The sequence below is a fragment of the Canis lupus genome, chromosome 6, assembly GCF_011100685.1.
Source record: "Canis lupus familiaris isolate Mischka breed German Shepherd chromosome 6, alternate assembly UU_Cfam_GSD_1.0, whole genome shotgun sequence".
Taxonomy (NCBI): domain Eukaryota; kingdom Metazoa; phylum Chordata; class Mammalia; order Carnivora; family Canidae; genus Canis; species Canis lupus.
In genome coordinates, this window is record NC_049227.1 from 23,959,108 (window position 1) to 23,984,151 (window position 25,044).

At 37.1% G+C, this 25,044-nt stretch overlaps 1 protein-coding gene across 6 annotated transcripts in view; it reads right to left on the bottom strand.

Moving 5' to 3' along the window:
• Positions 1-25,044, bottom strand: part of LOC479816 (ATP-binding cassette sub-family A member 3-like) — a 195,459-nt gene that overhangs the window by 70,013 nt on the left and 100,402 nt on the right. For all 6 annotated transcript variants that reach the window (XR_005360838.1, XR_005360837.1, XR_005360836.1 and 3 more), the window contains one exon: positions 5,897-5,995. Coding sequence is in view for 1 of the 6 variants with exons in the window: in XM_038540129.1 (XP_038396057.1) it covers positions 5,897-5,995 (99 nt within the window). In the remaining 5 variants the exon portion in view is untranslated. The remainder of the gene's footprint in view (positions 1-5,896; positions 5,996-25,044) is intronic.

Below are 25,044 nucleotides of genomic sequence, written 5' to 3' on the forward strand. Positions count from 1 at the left end.
ACCTTTTCTATACAAAGCTTCTTCTTCTTCTTTTTTTTTTTTAAGATTTAAAAAAACTTATTTATTTGACAGAGAGAGAGAGAGAGAGCAGGAGGAGTGACAGTCAGAGGGAGAAAGAGAAATAGGCTCCCTACTGAGCAGGGAGCCCAATGTGAATCTTGATCCCAGGACCACTGGGATCATGACTTAAGCCAAAGGCAGACACTTAACCAGCTAAGCCACCTAGGGGCCCACACAAGGCCACTTCTTTCAAAAGTAGATATAGCTGATCTCCCTAATGCATAGAAACAAGTACAGAGAGTTAAACACAATGAGAAGATAGAGGAATATATTCCAAATGAAAGAATGAGATGAAATCACAGCAAAGGACTAAATAAAACTGAGATATGCAATATGCCTGGATAAAGAATTCCAAGTAATAGTTATAAAAATACTCACTGGACTTGAGAAAAGAGTTGATGAACTTAGGGAGAAATTCAACAAAGAGGGTTGCCTGGGTGGTTCAGCAGTTGAGCATCTGCCTTTGGCTCAGGGCGTGATCCTGGAGTCTGGGGATTGAGTCCCACATCAGGGTCCCTGTGAGGAGCCTGCTTCTCCCTCTGTTTGTGTCTCTGCCTCTCCCTCTGTGTCTCTCATGAATAACTAAATAAAATCTTAGAAAAGAAATTCAAAGAAAGAGACTTATGTGTGAAAAAGAAAAGATGAAGAATTCCATAACTGAAATAACATATACACTAGCGAGAATCGACAGCAGGTTAGAGGATGCAAGAAGAGTGAATCAGTGAGATGGAAGATAGGGTCTTGGAGAGGAGTCAAGCAAACAGCAAAAAAGAAAAAGATAGAATAAAAATTAGAATAAGTTAAGGGGATTATGGTGATATCATCAAGGATAATAACAATCATATCATAAGGATTCCAAAAGAAAAAGAGAGAAAGGGGGAAGAAAACTTATTTGAAGAAATAATAGCTAAAAACTTCCCTAAGGAAGAGAGGAAACAGCTGGATCCAGGAGGTTCAGAGAGCCCCTAACAAGACTAACCCAAGCAGGTCTACATGAAGACACACAATAATTACAATGGTAAAAAGTAATGATAAAGAGAGAATTTTAAAAGTAGCAAGAAAAATTAAAAGTTATGGCCAAGGGATACACCATAAGGGTATTGGCTGATTTTCAGCAGAAACTTTCAGGCCAGAAGAGAGTTGGTATGATATATTCAAAGTGCTATAAGGAAGAAAACCTGCAACCAAGAATACTTTACTCGGCAAGGTTATCATTCAGAAAAGGAGAGATAAAAAGTATCCTAGATAAACAAAAGTTAAAAGTGTTCATCACCACTAAATAAGTCAAGAAATGTTAAAGGGAATTCCTTGAGTGGAAAGAAAAAGCCATAACTAGAAGTAAGAAAATTATGAAAAGAAAAAATTTCATAGGTAAAAGAAAATATATAATAAAGGTAGTAGATCAATTACTTATAAAGCCAGTATGAAGGTTAAAACACAAAAGTAATAATCAATTATACCTACAAAATCAGTCCAAGAGATACACAAAATATAAAGATGTCAAATATGACATTGTATACATAAAGACATAGAAGGGGAATAAAAATTTAGTGCTTTTTGAACATATTCAAACTTAAGCAACCATCAAATTAATATGGATTGTTACACACATAAGATGTTATATATGAATATAATGGTAATGGTAATTACAAATAAAAAACCTCTAATAGATAACACAAAAATAAAGAAAGTGGAATCCAAACATAACACTAAAGAAAGCCATGAAATCATAAGGAAGAGAACAAGAAGACAGACGAAGAGAACTCCAAAGACAACTAAAAAAACAATGAATAAAATGGCAATAAATACATACTTATCAATAACTACTTTAAATTAAATGGACTAAATGCTCCAATCAAAAGACAAAGGGTTATTAAATAGATAAAAACATAAACCCATCTATATGTTGCCTACAAGAGACTCACTTCAAACCTAAAGACACATACAAGCTGGAAGTGAAGAACTAGAAAAACATATAGCATGCAAGTGGAAGCAAAAAATAAAGCAGAAGAGCGGTACCTTTATCAGACATCATCGATTTTGAAATAGACTGTAGTAAAAGACAAAGAAGAGAACCACATAATGATAAAGGGAAATACCTAATGAGAATATAATAATTGTAAATATGACACACCTGGCAGTTTCGGGTCAAAACGGCAAGCAGACCCATTATAGTAGCATCAAGCTGGTGGCTGGACGGTATTTGAAAATAGTATTACAATGCTGCAGGGTTCAATAAACTTAGGTTAATGTAAGATGATACAATATATTAGAATGATGCTGTGAACAAGGACTTAAGTAGTCTTCCTGAGAACATTTATAATGACAGGATGTTTCACTTAAGAGATGACATGATACTCTATGTAGAAAACCTGAAAGACTCCACCAAAAAATTGCTAGAACTTATACATGAATTCAGCAAAGTTATAGGATATAAAGTCAATGGATGGAAATCTGTTGCATTTCTTTTTTTTTTATCTGTTGCATTTCTATACACCAATAATGAAACACCAAAAAAAGAAATAAAGGAATCAATCCTGTTTACAATTGCACCAAAACTAATAAGATACCTAGGAATAAACCTAACCAAAGAAGTAAAAGATCTAGGGGCACCTTGGTGGCTCAGTGGTTGAGTGTCTGCCTTCAGCTCAGGTCATGACTGGGGTCCTGGGATTGAGTTACACATCAGGCTCCCTATGGGGAGCCTGTTTCTCCCTCTACCTATGTTTCTGCCTCTTTCTCTGTGTCTGTCATGAATAAATAAATACAATCTTTAAAAGAACCCCAAGGCCCCCAAAGAAGTAAAAGATCTATACTGTGAAAACTATAGAACACTTATGAAAGAAATTGAAGAGGACACAAAGAAATGGATAAGCATTCCATACTCATGGGTTGGAAGAACAAACACTGTTAAAACACCTATACTACCCAAAGGAATCTACACATTTAATGCAATCCCTATCAAAATACCACCAGCATTTCTCATACAATTGGAACAATCCCTAAAATTTGTATGGAAACACAAAAGAGCCCAAATAGTTAAAATGACTGTGAAAAAGAAAAACAAAACTGGGGCATCATGATTCCAGATTTCAAGCTTATTACAAAGCTGTATTCATTAACACAGTATGAAACTGGCACAAAACAAAAACACAGATCAATGGAACAGAATAGAAAAAACAGAAATGGACTCACCACTATATGGTCAACCAATCTTTGACAAAGTAGGAAAGAATATCCAATAGAAAAAAAAAGACAGTCTTTTCAATTAATGGTATTGGGAAAACTGGAAAGCCACAAGGAGAAGAATGAAACTGGACTACTTTCTTATCTTATCTTATCTAACAAATAAATTCAAATGGATTAAAGACCTAAATGTGAGACCTGAAGCCATCAAAATACTAGAGAAGAACACAGGTAGCAACCTCTTTGACCTTGGCTGTAGCTGAGGCAAAGGAAACAATAACAAAAATGAACTATTTGGACTTCATCAAGATAAATAGCTTCTGCACAGCAAAGGAAACAATCAATAAAACTAATAGGCAGCCTATGGAATGGGAAAATATATTTGCAAATGACGTATCTGATAAAGGGTTACCATCCAAAATATACAAAGAACTTATCAAACTCACCACCCAAAAAACAAATAATGCATTTAAGAAATGGGCAGAAGACATGAATAGACATTTTTCCAAAGAAGACATCTAAATGGCTAACAGACATGAAAAAATGCTCAACATCGTTCATCATCAAGAAAATGCAAATCAAAGCCATGATGAAATACCACCTCATACTTGTCAGAATGGCTAAAATTAACAATGCAAGGAACAACAGATATTGGTGGGGATATAGAGAAAGGGAAACCCTCTTGCACTTTTGGTAGAAATGTAAACTGGTGTAGCCACTCTGGGCAATGCTATGGAGATTCCTCAAAAAGTTAAAAATAGGACTACCTTATGATCCAGCAATTGCACTACTAGGTATTTACCCAAATACAATATAGGCATATGAATCCCAATGTTCACAGCAGCATTATCAACAATAGCCAAACTATGGCAAGAGCCCAAATGTATGTTGACTGATGAATGGATAAAGAAGATGTGAAAAAAATATATGTATATATATGAATATTGCACATATATAATGGAATATTGCTCAGCCATAAGAAAGAATGAAACCTTGGCATTTGAAATAATGTGGATGGAGCTAGAGTGTATTATACTAAGCAAAATAAATCAGTTAGAGAAAGAAATACTGTATGATTTCACACATATGTGGAATTAAAAAAACAAAACAGATGAACACATGGAAGGGGGGAAAAGGAAAAAGAGAGAGGGACACAAACCATAAGTGACTCTTAAGGATAGATAACAAACTGTGAGGTGATAGAGGGGGGTGGGTGGGGGATGGGCTAGATGGGTTATAGGCTTTAAAGATGGCACTTACAATAACCACTGGATATTGTAGGTAAGTGATGAATTACTGAATTCTATCCCAGAAACCAATATTGCACTGTATGTTAATTAATTAAAATTTATTATTATTTTTAGCTTTTTAAAGTTCATTTATTAGAGAGAGAGACAGTCAGACAGACAGACAGACAGACAGACACAGAAGCCAGGAAGAGCATGAGTGAGGAGGAAAGGGAGAAGCAGGTTCTCCACTGAGTAGGGGAGTCTGATGAGAGGCTTGATCCCAGCCAGGACTCTGAGCTGAAGGCAGATGCTTAACTGGCTGAGCGTCTCAGGTGTCCCTTAACTAACTAAAATTTAAATAAAAATTTGAAAGAAAAAAAAAATGGGCAGAAGCCCTGGATAGAGAGACAACTCAGATACTACGGTGTTGGTTTAGGGTTTTAACCTTTAATTCCCAGTGACAGGTAGAGCAACTACTGTGCAGATAATGGCTTTGAATAGTATTGATTCATTCATTTATTCATCCAAGAACTTTTTTGAGTGCCTATTATGTGACATTGTTTGTGGACCAAGTATAGTCAGTGAATAAAACTTTCCTGGTGCCTGTCCTTATAGAGCTTGTCCTAGTTATATTCACAAAGGAGGTTTCTTATTATAATTTTGCTCCCTCTGTAGTTTGCCTAGTGACAGACAAAAGAACATTTTATTGAATGGCTAAGAGGCAATTTCTTAATATAAATTATGTGTATTATAATTTATCATAAATTAAGCAGCATTTTAATTTATATATATCAGTCTTCTGTAAACCTAATTCATGTGAATAAATTACCCCAAGTCAACTCTGAGATATTGACAATATTAAAACACTGAGTCTGAGAGAATGAAGTCTAGACCTTCTGTCATAGCTCTGTCATAACCTTAGCATTTTGGACATTTTGTGAAAGGACATTTTTGTGAAATCTTTTGAAAGATAACCAACTTATATTTGCCTAAGAACAGCCTGAACTCCCTGGACATTTTCAATTTGAAGTTTTTTACAGTGCAAGAAACAAAACAAACCATGCCTAAGATTATGAAAACATGGTTAGGTTTAATATTTAAAGTTATTTCTAGTATAGACTTCAAGTTAGAACTAGAACTTTTCCTATGATGACACAGATATTATTTTTTTCTTTTTGACTAACTCTTAAACTATCTACCACAAAAAAGACACATGCATCAAGACCAAAGCCTAAAATCTTTATGTATTCTCAGCTGACTATATGTGAATGCATGAGCAGAAAATATTAACATATTTGAAAAAATCTGTACCTATGAGTACTTCATTCCAGTACAAATAAGATGGGTTTTGTTTTCCAACTATTGTAGCATTTTAGAGGTGGAAGTTTGTTGTTGTTGTTTTAAAGGTTATTACTACTCACTTAACAAAGACTTCTTCCATGGTAGTGATTGAAGCACCAAAGCTAGCAATGCCCAGCTCTTTTTGTTTCTTCTCCAAGTGATCAATCAGAGCTTCAAATCTGAAAGTAGAAGAAAGGAATGAATCAGCACTAATCTAGATGAGTTTATTCCTATTGTATGTTCCTCATATAAGATGGAATCTTACAATATTTATCCTTTTGTGTCTGGCTTATTTCACTTAGCAAAATTTCTTCTAGATTCATCTCTGTTGTAGCATGTATAAGAATTTACTCATTTTTAAGGCTGAATAATAATCATTTTATGTATACACAACATGTGGCTTATCCATTTATTTGTCAATGGGACATTTGGGTAATTTTTTTGTTTTGGATTTTATGAATAATGTTATGAACATTGGTGTACAAATACCTGTTCAAGTTCCTACTTTATTTTGGGTATATACCTAGAAGTGGAATTGCTGAATCATATGATAATTTTATGTTTAACTTTTTAAAAAAGGATTTATTTGAGAGGGAAAGAGAGAAGAGTGAGTTGAGGGTGGTGGGGGGAGGGGCAGAGGGAAAAGAAAAGCAGCAGACTCTCTGTTCAGTGGGGAGTCTTATGCGGGGCTCATCCATGACCCCATGATCATGAACTTAGCCAAAATCAAGTCAGTCGTTTATCTGACTTAGCTACCGAGGTGTCCCTCTATGTTTAACTTTTTAAGGAACTGTCATAGTGTTTTCCATAGCAGATGCACCATTTTACATTCCCAAAAGCAATGTACAGGGTTTCAATTTTTCCATATCCTTTCCTGTATTTGTTACTTCTTCTGTTTTTTATTTGCATTTCCCTAATGACTACTGATGTTGAGCATCTTTCCATATACTTATTGGCTATTTGTACATCTTTTTGAAGAACTGCTTATTCAATTCCTTTTTCCATTTTTGAATTAGGTTGTTTGGGTTTTCTGTTAGATGTATTTTTAATACTGTTTGATTCCATAATAACTTCTAGTTAGCCGTGGAAAAAATATCTAGTAGATATTCTTCACTGTAATACTTATTGTGAAACAAAGAGAAATAAGGAAGAGATATTTACTTTTAGCAAATTTGTCCCCACTACAACTCCATCTTTGATACACAGTCTTTTGTTGTCCTAAAAAAATACAAATTAACTTTTTGTAAGTATAAAGAACAATAGCTAGTTGATAAAAGTTAATTTGTTCACATATTCAATATCAAATGGAAAATTCCTACATAAAATTACAGTAATTATAAATCACCAAATAACAAAAAATGGATTTAATGAAGTAGAAGCTGGACACTGAGAAAGATTTATCAGCTAGGCAAGTTGGATGGGAGTTTTGCTGATTGTGGTGTAGTTACATCATGGATTGTAACAAATAATTTTACGAGGATAAAGTAACATTGTTTTAAGTTCCTAAGATCCCCCAAATCCATTTACTTCTTAAAAAACATCTCTAATTCCCAATAAGGGACTATCAAAAGCTTATGTGTGATTATCCTCAGAGATGGTGAACTCAAAACTCCCCATCCTCCAAGTTTTCTCCATATTTTAGGCTAAATTCATTTCCATCTAACTTTATCTAATATTGTTTATTCTACTCTTACCTCAGTTCAATCTGACCCCTTTTCCTATGACAACTCTTCACATTTTCCCTCTTCCTTTTGAATGCTCTCAGTAGGATCCCTCCTGTTGGAGATTATTAATTTGTTCTAACTCTCTGAAGAAAGCCCATGGTATTTTGATAGGGATTGCATTAAACGTGTAAATTGCCCTGGGTAACATTGACATTTTCACAATATTAATTCTGCCAATCCATGAGCATGGAATATTTTTCCATCTCTTTGTGTCTTCCTCAATTTCTTTCAGAAGTGTTCTACAGTTTTTAGGGTATAGATCCTTTACCTCTTTGGTGAGGTTTATTCCTAGGTATCTTATGCTTTTGGGTGCAATTGTAAATGGGATTGACTCCTTAATTTCTCTTTCTTCAGCCTCATTGTTAGTGTATAGAAATGCCATTGATTTCTGGGCATTGATTTTGTATCCTGCCACGCTACCAAATTGCTGTATGAGTTCTATCAATCTTGGGGCGGATGCTTTTGGGTTTTCTATGAGGAGTATCATGTCATCGGCAAAGAGGGAGAGTTTGACTTCTTCTTTGCCAATTTGAATGCCTTTAATGTCTTTTTGTTGCCTGATTGCTGAGGCTAGGACTTCCAATACTATGTTGAATAGCAGTGGTGAGAGTGGACATCCCTGTCTTGTTCCTGATCTTAGGGGGAAGGCTCCCAGTGCTTCCCCATTGAGAATGATATTTGCTGTGGGCTTTTCGTAGATGGCTTTTAAGATGTCGAGGAAAGTTCCCTCTATCCCTACACCCTGAAGAGTTTTGATCAGGAATGGATGCTGTATTTTGTCAAATGCTTTCTCTGCATCTAATGAGAGGATCATATGGTTCTTGGTTTTTCTCTTGCTGATATGATGAATCACATTGATTGTTTTACAAGTGTTAAACCAGCCTTGTGTCCCGGGGATAAATCCTACTTGGTCGTGGTGAATAATTTTCTTAATGTGCTGTTGGATCCTATTGGCTAGTACCTTGTTGAGAATTTTTGCATCCATGTTCATCAGGGATATTGGTCTGTAATTCCCCTTTTTGGTGGGGTCTTTGTCTGATTTTGGAATTAGGGTGATGCTGGCCTCATAGAATGAATTTGGAAGTACTCCATCTCTTTCTATCTTTCCAAACAGCTTTAGTAGAATAGGTATGATTTCTTCTTTAAACGTTTGATAGAATTCCCCTGGGAAGCCATCTGGCCCTGGACTCTTGTGTCTTGGGAGGTTTTTGATGACTGCTTCAATTTCCTCCCTGGTTATTGGCCTGTTCAGGTTTTCTATTTCTTCCTGTTCCAGTTTTGGTAGTTTGTGGCTTTCCAGAAATGCGTCCATTTCTTCTAGATTGCCTAATTTATTGGCGTATAGCTGTTCATAATACGTTTTTAAAATCATTTGTATTTCCTTGGTGTTGGTAGTGATCTCTCCTTTCTCATTCATGATTTTATTAATTTGAGTCTTCTCTCTCTTCTTTTTAATAAGGCTGGCTAATGGTTTATCTATCTTATTAATTCTTGCAAAGAACCGACTTCTGGTTCTGTTGATCTGTTCCACAGTTTTTCTGGTCTCGATTTCATTGAGTTCTGCTCGAATCTTTATTAATTCTCTTCTTCTGCTGGGTGTAGGATCTATTTGCTGTTTTTTCTCTAGCTCCTTTATGTGTAAGGCTAGCTTTTGAGTATTTGAGTTCTTTCCAGTTTTTGGATGGATGCTTGTATTGCGATGTATTTCCCCCTCAGGACTGCTTTTGCTGTATCCCAAAGATTTTCAATGGTTGTATCTTCATTCTCATTAGTTTCCATGAATCTTTTTAATTCTTCCTTAATTTCCTGGTTGACCCTTTCATCTTTTAGCAGGATGGTCCTTAACCTCCACGTGTTTGAGGTCCTTCCAAACTTCTTGTTGTGATTTAGTTCTAATTTCAAGGTATTATGGTCTGAGCATATGCAGGGGACGATCCCAATCTTTTGGTATCGGTGCAGACCCGATTTGTGACCCAGCATGTGGTCTATTCTGGAGAAAGTTCCATGTGCACTTGAGAAGAATGTGTATTCAGTTGAGTTTGGATGTAAAGTTCTGTAGATATCTGTGAAATCCATCTGGTCCAGTGTATCATTTAAAGCTCTTGTTTCTTTGGAGATGTTGTGCTTAGAAGACCTATCGAGGGTAGAAAGAGCTAGATTGAAGTCACCAAGTATAAGTGTATTATTATCTAAGTATTTCTTCACTTTGGTTATTAATTGGTTTAAATATTTGGCAGCTCCCACATTCGGGGCATATATATTGAGGATTGTTAAGTCCTCTTGTTGGATAGATCCTTTAAGTATGAGATAGTGTCCCTCTTCATCTCTCACTACAGTCTTCGGGGTAAATTTTAGTTTATCTGAGATAAGGATGGCTACCCCTGCTTTCTTTTGAGGACCATTTGAATGGTAAATGGTTCTCCAACCTTTTATTTTCAGGCTGTCTAAAATGAGTCTCTTGTAGACAGCAAATAGATGGGTCCTGCTTTTTTATCCAGTTTGAAATCCCGCGCCTTTTGATGAGGTCATTAAGCCCGTTCACGTTCAGAGTTACTATTGAAAGATATGAGTTTAGTGTCATCATGATATGTATTCAGTCCTTGTTTGTGTGGATTCTTCCTCTGGACTTCTTCTTAAAGGGGAATTTTAAAAGTCCCCCTTACAATTTCTTGCAGAGCTGGTTTGGAGGTCACATAATCTTTCAGTTCCTGCCTGTCTTGGATGCTCTTTATCTCTCCTTCCATTCTGAATGAGAGCCTTGCTGGATAAAGTATTCTTGGTTGCATGTTTTTCTCATTTAGGACCCTGAATATATCCTGCCAGCCCTTTCTGGCCTGCCAGGTCTCTGTGGAGAGGTCTGCTGTTATCCTAATACTCCTCCCCATAAAAGTCAGGGATTTCTTGTCTCTTGCTGCTTTAAGGATCTTCTCTTTATCTTTGGAATTTGCAAGCTTCACTATTAAATGTCGAGGTGTTGAATGGTTTTTATTGATTTTAGGGTGGGATCTCTCTATTTCATGGATCTGAATGCCTGTTTCCCTTCCCAGATTAGGAAAGTTTTCAGCTAGAATTTGTTCAAATACATATTCTGGACCTCTGTCCCTTTCGGCGCCCTCAGGAACCCCAATTAAATGTAGGTTTTTCTTCCTCAGGCTGTCATTTATTTCCCTTGATCTATCTTCATGGCCTTTTAATTATTTGTCTCTTTTTTCCTCAGTTTCCCTCTTTGCCATCAACTTCTCTTCTATGTCACTCACTCGTTCTTCCACCTCGTTAACCTCGTCAGTAGGACTTCTAGTTTGGATTGCATCTCATTCAATTGATTTTTAATTTCTGCCTGATTGGATCTAAATTCTGCAGTCATGAAGTGTCTAGAGTCCTTCATGCTTTTTTCTAGAGCCACCAGTAGCTGTATAATAGTGCTTCTGATTTGGCTTTCTGACATTGAATTGTAATCCATATTTTGTAACTCTGTGGGAGAGAGGACGTTTTCTGATTCTTTCTTTTGAGGTGAGGTTTTCCTTCTAGTCATTTTGCTCAGTGCAGAGTGGCCAAAAACAAGTTGTATTGGGAAAAGGAGAAAAAGAGAGGAGAGAAGGAAGGAAAGAGAAAAAGAAAAAGGAAAAAAGGAAGAAAATAGAAAAAAAGAGAAGAAAACGAGAAAGAAAAAGAAAGAAAGGAAAAAAAGGGTGGGGGAAGCAAACAAATCAAAAAGCAAAAAAAAAAAAAAAAGAGAGAGAAACAACAACAACAACAACACGGGGAGTATCTTCTGTTTCTGTATACTTTAAGTCCCAACAACAACAACAAAAACACGGGGAGTATCTTCTGTTTCTGTATACTTTAAGTCCCTTGACTTCCCCTGGAACTTGTCCGTCTAGTTGGTCTTCTGGGGGAGGGGCCTGTTGTGCTGGTTTTCAGGTGTTAGCACTTGGGGGAGCTGCTCTGCCCCCTGCCTGGTGCAGGGCTCAGTGGGGGTTGTTTACCCCGTGAGGCTCCAGGAGGAACAACCCCAGTGGCTGCGGCAGCTCTGGAAACCTGGATTCAGCTCCCGCAGTAACTATGGAGCTCTCCGTCTGCAGGGGCCTGGATGCTCCTGTGGCCGGGCCGCTGATCTGCTCAGGTCGGGGCAGGAGCGTCCTTGCTGTCCTGGGCCCTCCCGGCCTCTGCCTGTCCCGGGGGGAGGCTGGATCCTGGGCTGTGTCCCGGTGCTCTGTGCTCCGGGGCCTGCGCTGTTGGATTCACGCTGCTGGCCAGGGCAGCCCCCTCTCCACCGAGCCTCCACCCGTGCCCCCCTCCAAGCTGCTCCCGGGTCCAGCCGTGCACGCTGCAGCCCTTTAGGGAGCTCGGCGCCCTCTCCCCGGGGCGCAGGTGCCTGTTAGTGTCCCAGGGAGCCTGAGGGCATCCCTGCCCTCCTGGGGTCCTGCTCTAACTCCCTGCGAGCGCCTTTCCGCCCGGGAAGATGGGTGCAGCTCCTGCTTCTCTGGGACGGGGCTCTCCTGTCCTGGGGACACTCGCCCCGGTCTCAGCCCGGCTCCTCGCGGGGCCCCTCCCCCTTGGATGCCTTTTGTTTCTTTATTTCTTTTTTCCCCCGTCTTCCTACCTTGATAGAAGCGCAAACTCTTCTCACTGTAGCATTCCAGCTGTTTCCTCTCTCTAAATCTCAGGCCGAATTCGTAGATTTTCAGGATGATTTGAAGGTTATCTAGGTAATTTGGTGGGGACAGGTGATTTGGGGACCCTACTCTTCCGCCATCTTGCCCCTCCCTCGGATATTTCCTTTTCTTATATCCCCCCCAAAATTTAGGCAGAATATGTATTTTTTCAATAAATATTAAGTAGAATTAATCAGTGAAGCCATATGGCCCTCGATTTTTCTCTGTAGGAATGTTTTAAAGTACAAATTCAATTTCTTTAATAAAGATCTTTTCACATTCTATATTACTTCTTTTTTCTAATTTACTTTTAATACAAGTATAATTGATGTATAGTGATATATTAATTTCATGTATACAGTATAATGATACAGTTCTATACATGATTCGGTGTTCATCAAAATAAGTACTCTTAATCCCCTTTACCTATTTCATCCATCTCTCTCCCCATCTCCCATCTGGTAACCATCAGTTTGTTTGCTATAGTTTGAGTCTATAGAGTCTGTCTCTTTTTCTTTGTTTCCTAAATTTCACATATGAGTGAAATCATATGGTATTTGTCTTTCTCTATTTCACTTAGCATTATACCTTCAAGTTTCATCCATGTTGTTGCAAATGGCAAGATCTTGTTCTTTTTTTTTTTAGAGTAGGTTCCATGCGCGACGAGGGGCTTGAACTCACAACCCTAAGATCAAGAGTTTCACACTCTACCACCTGAGCCAGCCAGGAATCCCAAGATATCATTCTTTTTTTGTGGCTGAGTAATATTCCTTTTCTTTCCTTCTTTCCTTCCTTCCTTCCTTTCCTGCCTGCCTTCCTTCCTTCCTTCCTTCCTTCCTTCTTCCCTTCCCTTCCTTCCTTTTTCTTCTTTCTTTTATACACACACCTCCTCCTTTATCCATTCATCTGTTGATGGACACTGGGTGGCTTCTATAACTTGATTCATAAATAATGCTGAAATTAACATAGAGATGCATATATCTTTTCCAATTAGCACTTTTGTTTCTTTGGGTAAATACCCAGTGGTGGAATTATTGGGCCATATGGTAATTCTGTATTTAATTTTTTGAGGAACTTCCATACTATTTTCCACAGTGGCTGTGTCTGCTTGCATTCCCACCAACAGTGTGTGATTATTCCTTTTTCTCTACATCTTGCCAACACCTGTTGTTTCTTGTGTTTTTAATTTTAGCCATTTGGGCAGGTGTCAGATGATATTTAATTTTGTTTTTGATTTGCATTTCCCTGATTATGGGTGATGTTGAACATCTTTTCACATGTCTTTTTTCCATCTTTAGGTTTTCTATGGAGAAACGTCTGTTCATATCTTCCGCCCGCTTTTAAATGGATCATTTTTTTTTTTTTGGCATTGAGTCATATAAGTTCCTCAGATATTTTGGATATCAACCCCTTATCAGATATGTCATTTTCAAATATCTTCTCACATTTGGTGGATTGTATTTTTGTCTTATTGATGGTTTTCTTCAGCGTGCAAAAGCTTTTTATTTTGGTATAGTACCAATAGTTTAATTTTGCTTTTTTCCCCCTTTCCAAAAGAAATATACTTTAAAAAATTGTTTCTATGGCTGATGTCAAGGAGATTATTGCCTGTGTTTTTTTCTAGAATTTTATGGTTTCAGGTTTCACATTTAGGTCTTTACCACATTTTTAGTTTATTCTGTGTATAGTATAAGAAAGCAGTCCAGCTTCATTCTTTTGCATGGAACTGTCCAGTTTTCCCAGCACCATTTGTTGAAGGGATTTTTTTTCCCATTGTATATTCTTGGCTCCTTTGTTGGAGATGAAAATTGACCTTATAAGCTGGATTTATTATTATTATTTATTTATTGGCTCTCTACTGTGTTTCACTGATGTGTGTGTGTCTACTTTTGTGTCAGTACCATACAGTAATGATTACTATAGCTTTGTAGTATATCTTGAAATCTAGGATTGTGATACTTCCAGTTTTGTTCTTTTAAAAGAATGATTTGACTATTCAGAGACTTCTGTGATTCCATACAAATTTCAGGATTATTTGTTCTACTTTGAAAAATGCTAATGATATTTTGATGGGTATATTTTTTCTTGAATCAGTTTTGGTACTTTTTATCTTTCAAGAATTTTTTTCCTCATTTCACCTAAAATATCAGATTTATTTGAATCAGGTTGTTTATAATGTCTTTATTCTTTTGACATGTTATCTGTAGAATATGTCATGATATATCCATATCACCTCATTCATTCCAAATACAGTATCACTAGTTTTACTGAATGCATTGGTCATCTCAAAGAACACACAATTTCTTTAAAAATCTCAAGTTTACTTTTGTTAGACACATTCTATAGACTGGAATATAGGTATGTAAGGTTAGAAGTATTGTTTCTAAGTGTTTTTCTCTTTATTCTTTCAGTAAATACACAGGTGTAAAGCATTTAGAAGTGTGCCCAGTACAAAGCAAATAAATGATTAAACAATCATTCCAAGTCTTGGAAATAACCAAGAATTCCTTGTCATTTTATTCTTTTCCTACTATAGTAAAATGTTCCATGAATTAAGTGGGTTATGGACGTTTTATTCTGGTTGGTTTTTACTCCCTCTCTTCCAATAGTTGGTTTACAATTATTTTGCTAGAGAAAAATCAATTCTGAGTAAATATATTCTTTCCTATCTTCATGATTTGCATTCTACATTGTGTTATGATCCACTCTCTATAGCTTAGAAATCCATATCTAATGTGATGACATTAGTCTGTGTGACCATTAATTTCTGAGTCTTCCCTCTCCTCCATATCCAAAATATTTGGTAGGAACACATGATGAAATATTATGTTTGTAAATCCTTGTATTTCCTATTTAACTTGATGATATATTTATTAATCTTGGTCTCTTCTGATATCATTTATATACTTATGATATGGGATGGGCAGATGTTGTAGTAAAGTGTAATCACTTTCTCTAATGTGTTTCTCTCAGAGATACTCTGAATTTCCAGATTTATAATTACTACACTGTGTTAAAAGTACCCAACAAAATATTTGTCTTCTTTTTTAATTTTTTAAAAAAGATTCTATTTATTTGAGAATGAGTGGGAGTGAGAGACAGCACGAATGGGGGTAGGGGCAGAGAGCGAGAGAGAGAGAGAGGGAGAAGCAGGCTCTTCGCTGAGCAGGGAGTCCGAAGTGAGGCTCCATCTTGGGACTCTAGGAGCATGACCTGAGCTGAAGGCAGATATTTAACGAATAAGCCACCCAGGTGTTCCAAAATATCTGTCTTCTAACTGTGCTGAATTAAAGTTCATATAATAAATGTACAGTTGTAATTTCATTCATTTCCTTTATCCTCCTTCATGACTAGGATTAAAGTCCACCTCAGTTCTGTTCTATGCTCCTGCTTCTCAAGAAGTTTGATTTACTTCCTAAATAAATATAGCTCCCACAGGGAATTTTCTGTTTCATTCCTGTTCTGGGATATAATTATTTCTTTTCATTAATTAGAATCTTGGTTGCCTGAAGCCTTGTGTTTTAATTCCTTCATTCTACCAAAGAGCTCTATATCAGATGGAAATGTAGAACAATGTCCTCTAAGTCTGTCATCTCTATTGTGTATAGCAGCCACCCTGCATATATGGGATATTTAGGTCATAATAATCTTAGACAAAAAGATGAAAATGGCACACTCCCTCAAGGCCAATGATGAGTAATCTTAGTTTCCATTTGTCTTACCTGAGATGAGAATCCCAGGTAGAATTATCATCCCTGTGTTTCCTTTCTATATTTAATTTGGCTAATTACTGAGGTCAACCTCCCTTATTTCTGTGTCCTTATCACCCTTGTTCCAAGAGTTGCCATTTAAGCTACTTTTATCTTTCATCATCTTAATATTTCCCTAGACCTTACTTACCATGCCACTGTCACTAGACTGCACACCTCCCTCAGAAAAAAAAATCAGTAGCAGGAAGATGGTAATGGAGTAGGATGCTTAGCTTGCCTCACCCCATGAACACAACTAGGTAACCATCAAATCATTTAAATTCCCCAGAAAATTACCTGAAGACCGACAGAACAAACATCATGACTAAAGGGAGAGAAGAGGCCACACCAAAGAAGGCAGGGTGTGCAGAAACATGGTTTAGGAGAAAAAGAGATTGTGGCTGCAGAAGGGAGGGAGTTGTGGTGTCAGATAAGGGGAGAGAGAGAGAGATAGAGAGAGAGAGAGAAAGAGATAGATAGAGAGAGAGAGAGAGAGAGAGAGAGAGAGAGGAGCATATGGTAATTCCACTGGCTTGGGTAATGAAAGGGCCTGAATTCTGTGAGTTCTTGCAACCAGGGGAGCTTAAAGCTTGGAGTTTTAAAGGATAGTGGGTTTGGCTGCGATAGAGCTCAAACAGCACTATGTTGTTCCTGGAAGAAAGCAGGCAGACAACCTGGGGGAATGTAGTGTGAAAACAGTGATCTAAAGAGTGCCTGGAGTGGGGAGATTTTTTGCTCCTTGGAGCATGTCCCTGAGAGGCAACATTCATAGAGACACCTTTCTGGGAACAAAAGAACTGGCTGGTGCCATTTCGCTTCCCCTCCCCTCAGCATAAACTCAGAGCAATCTGTGGGAATCAGAGCATAGCATGGACAATGGCTGCCTAATGTGCTTACACCAAACCCCACCCCCCATGCTCTGGTGGAACTGCCCTTCTCAGTCACACTTGCCTCAGTCCCAGCCCGTGGGCCTCTTCCCGGAAAATGAGAACAAACCCCTGTCCACACCATGTCTCCTGACCAGGAAGTTTTGCAGGGCCTCAGTTCTGGTGGAGGTGGTGATAGGCCTCATTTCATAAACAGACAAGAGCAAACCCAGTTAAAACTCAACAGAGTTAGGCCAGGAACCAAACACTGCCACAGCCTCTGCAGATGACTGGCTTGAAGGATAGAGGACAGAGCAGCCAGAACATGACAACAGAGTGCATGCAGCACACACTAGAGATGCTCCCTGAAGTTCCAGGCCCTGGGCACTACATGACCTCTTCTTCATAAGGCCATTACTCTCAGGAGCAGGAGACATAACTGGCTTTTCTAACACACAGAAAAAGGCAGAGACAGACAAATGCCCAGACAGAAAAATGTTTCCCAGATGAAAGAACAAGATAAGGCCACAGCCAGAGATCTATGCAAAGCAAATATAAGCATGATCCCTGTATAGAATTTAAAGCAACAATCTTAAGGATACTCACTAGGCTTGAGAAAATAATAGAAGACATCAGTGAGACCCTTACCACAGAGATAAAAGAGTTAAAAAAGAATCAACTAGAGATGAAAAGTGAAATCAATGACATTAGAAACATACTTCATGCAATGAACAGAAGGCTGGAGGAGGCAGAGGAATGAATTACTGACATAGAAGACAAAGTAATGGAAAACAATGAAGCTGAACAAAGGATAGAAAGATGAATTATGTAAAATAAGAATAGACTTAGGGAATTCAGTGACTCCATCAAATGTAATAACATCCACATTATAGGAGTCCCAGAAGAAATAGAAAGAGAAAAGGGAGCAGAAAATTTATTTCAAGAAATAATTGCTAAAAACTTCCCTAATCTGGGGATGGAAACAAACATCCAGATCCAGGAGGCACAGAGAACTCCCATCAAAATCAACAAAAGGAGGCCAACACCAAGACATACTGCAATTAAATTTACAAAATATAGAGATAAAAGAATCTTAAAAGCAGCAAGATCAAAGGAGTCATTAACTTACAAGGGAAAACCCATAAAACTGGCTGGAGATTTCTCAACAGAAACATGGCAAGCCAGAAGGGAGTAGCATGATATATTCAAAGTGCTGAATGGGAAAAATTGCAGCCAGGAATACTCTATTCAGCAAGGTTATCATTCAGAATAAGAGAAATAAAGAGTTTCACAAACAAAAACTAAAGGAGTTTGTGACCACTAAGCCAGCCCTGTAGGAAATACTAAAGATGACTCTGAAAAGGAGAGACCAAAGTTGACAGTATAAAGTCAAGAAATACAAAACTTAAAAATAAGTATTTCAGTAAAAATCAGTCAAGAAACTTACACACAATAAGAACATAAACCTAATAAAATATATGTAAAAATGAGGGAAGAGTGGACAAAAGAATGAATTCAAATTTGAATGGCCATCAACTTAATATAAACGGCTATTTGCAGAAGATGTTATACACAAATGTAATGGCAACCATATATAAAAAGTGACTATAAATATACAAAGAATAAAGAGAAAAATCCAAATATATCACTAAAAAAATCAGCAAAACATGAAAGACAAGGAAGTATCAGAGAAAAATATCCAGAGACGACCACAGAAGTAATAAAATGGCAATAAATACGTACCTATCAATAATTACTTTGAATGTCAATGTACTAAATGCTCCAGTGAAAAGACATAGGATGTCAGAATGGATAAGAAAACAAGACCCATCTATATGCTGCCTACAAGAGATCCATTTTAGACCTCAATGGTCTAATTGATCAAACAAGAGGGAATGGAGAAACATTTATCATGCAAATAGATGTAAAAAAAAAAGCCAGAATAACAATACTTATCAGATAAACTAGACCTTAAAACAGATTGTAATGAGAGACAAAGAAGCACAATATATAATCATAAAGGGGACAATCCTCAAAGAAGACATAACAATATAAATATTTATGTACCCAACATGGGAGCACCCAAGTATATAAAGAATTAATAATAAACATAAAGGAACTAATTAATAATAATACATTAATAGTAGGGGACTTTAACACCCCAATTATGTCAATGGATCTATCTAAACAGAAAATAACCAAGGAAACATTGGCATTGAATGACACATTGTACCAGACAGACTTAACAGATATATTCAGAACATTCCATCCTAAAACAGAATACATATTTTTTCAGGTGCACAGGGAAAATTCTCCAGAATAGATAACATATTATGTCACAAAGCAGGCCTCAAGAAACACAAAAAGATTGAAACCATACCATGGATATTTTCTACCACAACACTATGAAACTAGAAGTCAACCACAATAAAAAAAATCTGGAAAGAGCACAAGTACATAGAGGTTAAACAACATGCTACTAAACGATGAATGGGTAAATCATGAAATAAAATAAAAAATAAAAAAATACATGGAAACAAAAATGAAAACATTATGGTCCCCAAACTTTGGGATGCAGCAAAAGTGGTCCTAAGTTGGAAGTATACAGCAATACAGGTCTACCTCAAGAAACAAGAAAAATCTCAAATAAGCAATCTAACTGTACACCTAAAGGGGCTAGAAAAAGAACAACAAACCAAGCCTAAAGCTACTAGAAAAAAGAAAAAAATAGAGATCAGACCAGAAATAAATGACATAGAAGCGAAAACAAAACAAAACAAAACAAAACCCAAACAAACAACAGAACAGACCAATGAAACCAGGTACTGGGTCTATGAAAAAAATAAGATTGATAAACAGCTAGCCAGACTTAACAAAAAGAAAAAAAGACTCAAAATAAAAAATGAGAGGAGAAATAACAACACCACAGAGATACAATCTTTTTTTCATTAATCTATTAAATTTCATTTTTCACACTTTAATTTGTATTCCACTTAGTTAACAGTGTAATATTAGTTTCATGTGCAGAATTTAGTGATTCATCACTTACATACAACATCCAATGTTCAACATACAAGTGTACTCCTTAATACCCATCACTGCTTTAACCCATCCTCCTGTCCACCTCCCCTCCAGTAACCCTCAGTTTGTTCTCTATAGTTAAGAGTCTGTTTCTTGGTGTTATATGCAACTGATGAATTATTGAAAACTACATCTGAAACTAATGATGTACTATATGTTGGCAAATTGAATTTAAATAGTAAAAAAAACGTGTTTCTTGGTTAGCCCCTCTTTTGTTTTTCCTCTATGTTTTTGTTTCTTAAAATTTGCAAATGAGTGAAACATATGGTATTTGTCTTTCTTTGATTTATTTCTATGACTGACTCAACATAATACTAACTCCATCCACATCACTGCAAATGGCAATATTTCACTCTTCCTTTTGGAAATATTATGTGGCATAGATATACACCACATTTTGTTTGTTTGTTTGTTTGTTTGTTTTAGAAAGCATCTTTCAACTAACAACATTCAGGAAGATGGAAGCATTTTTGTTTTACGTTCAATTTATTTAACATATTGTGTTTTATTAGTTTCAAGAGTAGAACTTAGTGATTCATCAGTTGCATATAACATTCAGTGCTCATTACATCAAGTGCTCTCCTTAATATTCATTATCCATTTAACCTATCCTCTCACCCACCTCCCCTCCAGCAACCCTCAGTTTTGTTCCTATAGTAAGAATTTATGATTTGCCTCTATTTTTTAAAAAGATTTTATTTATTCATGAGAGAAACAGAAAGAGGAAGAGAGAGAGAGAGAGGCAGAGACAGAGACACAGGCAGAGGGAGAAGCAGGTTCCACACAGGGAGCCTGATGCGGGACTTGATCCCGGGACTCCAGGATCACACCCTGGGCCAAAGTCCGGCACTAAACCACTGAGCCACCCAGGGATCCCCGCCTCTCTCTGGTTTTACCTTATTTAATTTTTCTTTCCCTTCCATTATGTTCATCTGTTTTATTTCTTAAATCATACATACAAAAGAAATCATATGGTATTTGAATGACTTATATTGCTTAGCATAATAACTCCTAGTTCCATCTGTGCCATTGCCAATAGCAAGATTTCATTCTTTTTTTTAAGATTTATTTACTTATTTATGATAGACATAGGGAGAGCGAGAGAGAGGCAGAGACACAGGAGGAGGGAGAAGCAGGCTCCATGCCAGGAGCCCCATGCGGGACTCGATCCCGGGACTCTAGAATCATGCCCTGGGCCAAAGGCAGGCGCCAAAGCACTGAGCCACCCAGGGATCCCTGATTCCATTCTTTTTGATGGCTAGGTAATATTCCAGTGTGTGTATGTGTGTGTGTGTGTGTGTGTGTGTGTGTGTACTACTTTTTCTTTATCCATTTACCTGTCAATGAACATCTAGACTTTTTTTTGATATTTTAGCTATTGTGGACATTGCTGTTGTTATAAACATTGGGATGCACGTGATCCTTTGAATCACTATGCTTCTGTCCTTTGGATAAATGCCCAGTAATGCAGTTGCTGGTTGTAGGGTAGCTCTATTTTTAACTTTTTTGAGGAACCTCCATACTGTTTTCCAGAGTGGCTGCACCTGTTTGCATTCCACAACAGTGCAAGAGGGTTCCCCTTTCTCCACATCTTCACCAACACCTGTTGTTTCTTGTGTATGGATTTTAGCCATTTTGACCAGTGTGAGGTGGTATCTCATTATAGTTTTGATTTGTATTTCCCTGATGCTGAGTGAGTGTTGAGTATTTTTTCATGCATCTGTTAGCTACCTGGATGTCTTCCTTGGAGAAAGGTCGGGTCATGTCTTCTGCCCATTTCTTGACTGGATTTGTTTTTTGGTTGCTGAGTTTGGTTAAGTTCTTTATAGATTTTGGACCTAGTCCTTTATATGATATTTCATTTGTGAATATCTTCTCCCATTTCGTAGGTTGCCTTTTTATTATTTACTGTTTATTTTTTCAATGCTTTATTTAAATTCAATTTGCCAACATATAGTGTAACACCCAGTGCTCATCTCGTCCTGTGCCCTCCTTAATGCCTGTCACCTAGTTACCCTATCCCCCCATCAACCTTCCCTTCTGCAACCCTTTGTTTCCCAGAGTTAGAGCTGCTTGTGGCTTATCTTCCCCTCTAATTTTTTGCCAATTTCCCCCCTTCCCTTCCCTTATGGCTCCTTTCACTAGTTCTTATATTCCACATATGAGTGAAACCATATGATAATTGTCTTTCTCTGATTGACTCATTTCACTTAGCATTAATACCCTTCAGTTCCATCCATGTCAATGTAAATGGTAGGTATTTATCTTTCTGATGGCTGAGTAATATCCCCTTGTGTATCTATCATCTATCTATCTATCTATCTATCTATCTATCTATCTATCTATCTACCTACCTATCCATCCATCCATCCATCCATCCATCCATCCATCCATCCATCCATCCATCCATCCATCCATCCATCTATATCTATATATATCTCACATATTTATCCACTCATCTGTCAAAGGACATTGTGGCTCTTTCCACCTGTAGGTTGCCTTTTAGTGTTGTTGATGGTATCCTTTGCTGTGCAGAAGCTTTTTATCTTGATGAAGTCCCAATAGTTCATTTTTGTTTTTGTTTCCCTTACCTTTGGAAATGTGTCTAGCAAGAAGTTGCTGTGACCAAGGTCAAAGAGGTTGCTGCCTGTGTTCTCCTGTAGGATTTTGATGGTTTCCTGCCTAACTTTTAGATCTTTCATCCATTTTGGGTCTACTTTGGTGTATGGTAAGAAAGAGGTCCAGTTTTATTCTTCTGCATATGGCTGTCTAATTTTCCCCATACCATTTGTTGAAGAGACTGTCTTTTCCACTGGATATTCTTTCCTGCTTTGCAGATTAGTTGACTAGAGAGTTGAGAGTCCTCTTCTAAGTTGTCTATTCTGTTCCATTGATCTATGTGTTTTTGCCAGTACCATACGGTGATGACTGGAGCTTTGTAATACAGCTTGAAGTCTGGAACTGTGGTGCCTCCAGCATTGGTTTTCTTTTTCAACATTCCTTTGGCTATTTGGAGTCTTTTGTGATTCCACAAATTTTAGGATTTATTCTAGCTCTGTGAAAAATGCTGGTGTTATTTTGATAGGGATTGCACTGAATGTGTAGACTGCTTTGAGTAACATAGATATTTTAACAATATCTGTTATTCCAGGGGTTCCTGGGTGGCTTAGTGAGTTAAGTATCTGCCTTCATCTCAGGTCATGACCCCAGGGTCCTGGTATTAAGTCTTATCTGGGCTCCTTGCTCAGTGGGTGCCTGCTTCTCCCTCTCCCTGTGCCTGCTGCTCCACCAGCTTGTGCTCTGTCAAATAACAAATCTCAAAAAAAAAGAAATGCAACAGATTTTTATATGCTGACTTTATATCTTGCAACATTGGTGAATTCATGTATCAGTTCTGGGAAATTTTTTGTGGAGTCTTTTGAGGTTTCTACATAGGACCATGTCATCTGTGGAGAGTGAAATTTGACTCCTTCCTTGACAATATGGATGCCTTTTATTTCTTTTTGTTGGGCTGCTTGAGGCTAGGACTATCAGTACTATGTTGAACAACAGTGGTGGGAATAGACATCCTTGTTCTTGAACTTAGGGGAAAAGCTCTCAGGTTTTCCCCATTGAGGAAGATATTTGCTGTTTTTTTTTTTTTTTTTTTTTTTTTGTATATGGTTTCTATGATGTTAAGGTATGGTCCATCTATCCCTACTTTGTTCAGAGGGTTTGTATCAAGAAAAGATGCAGTATTTTGTTAAATGTTTTTTCTGCATGTATTGAGAGGATGATACAGTTTTTCTCCTTTGTTTTACTAGTGTGGTGTATCATATTGATTTGTGGATGTTGAACCACCCCTTCAGGCCACAAATAAATACTTGGAATAATCCTTTCAATGTATTGTTGGATACTATTAGATAGTATCCTTGTAGAATTTTTGGTCCATGTTCATCAGGAATGGGGTCTGTGATTCCCTTTTTGGTAGGGTCTTTGGTTTGGGGATCAAAGTAATGCCAGCCTCGTAGAATGAGCTTGGAATTTTTCCTTCCAGTTCTATTTTTTGGAATAATTTCAGAGAACAGATATTAATTTTTCTTTAAATGTTTGGCAGAATTCTCCTGGGAAGCCATCTGGCCCCGGAGTCTTGTTCATTGGGAGTTTCTTGATTACTGATTGAATTTCTATGCCAGTTATGGGTCTGTTCAGATTTTCTATTCTTCCTATTTCAGTGTTTTGTTTATATGTTTTAAGGAAGGCATCCCTTTCTTCCAGATTGCTTAATTTATTGGCATATAATTGCTCATAATATTCTCTTATAATTGTATTTCTTTGGTGTTCATTGTGATCTCTCTTCTTTCATTCATGATTTTATTTAGTCCTTTCTCTTTTCTTTTTGGTAAGTCTGGCTAGAGGTTTATCAATCTTATTAGTTCTTTCAAAGAACCAGCTCCTACTTTTATCAATCTGTTCTGCTATTTTTAAATTTCTACACCATTGATTTCTTCTCTGATCTTTATTATTTCTCTTTTCCTATTGGATTTAGGCTTTATTTTCTATTCTTTTTCCAGCTCCTTAGGTGTTGGTTAGGTTGTGTGTTTGAGACTTTTCTTGCTTCTTGAGGAAGGCCTGTATTTCTATATACTCTTAATATACTACTGTATTTCTATATATGCCTTTGCTGCATCCCAAAGATTTTGAACTGTCATGTTTTCATTTTCATTTCCTCCCATATACTTTTAAAATTCTCCTTTAATTTCCTGATTGACTTACTCATTCTTTAGTAGGATGTTCTTTAACCTTAAGTATTTGTGGTTCTTACAAATTTCTTCTTGTGGTTTACTTCAAATTTCATAGAATTGTGGTCTGAAAATATATATGGTATAATCTCAATCAAGTTGTACCAATTGAGACCTGATTTGTCACCCAGTATGTGATCTATTCTATAAAATTTTCCATGTGCACTTGAAAAGAATGTGTATTCTCCTTTTTAGGATGAAAGGTTCTGAATATATCTATTAAGTCCATCTGGCCCAGTGAGTCATTCAAAGCTCTTGTTTCTTTGTTGATCTTCTACTTAGATATCTGTCCATTTCTGTGAGTGGGGTGTTAAAATCCTCTATTATTGTACTATTATAAGTTTTTAAATGTTTATTAATTGACATATATTT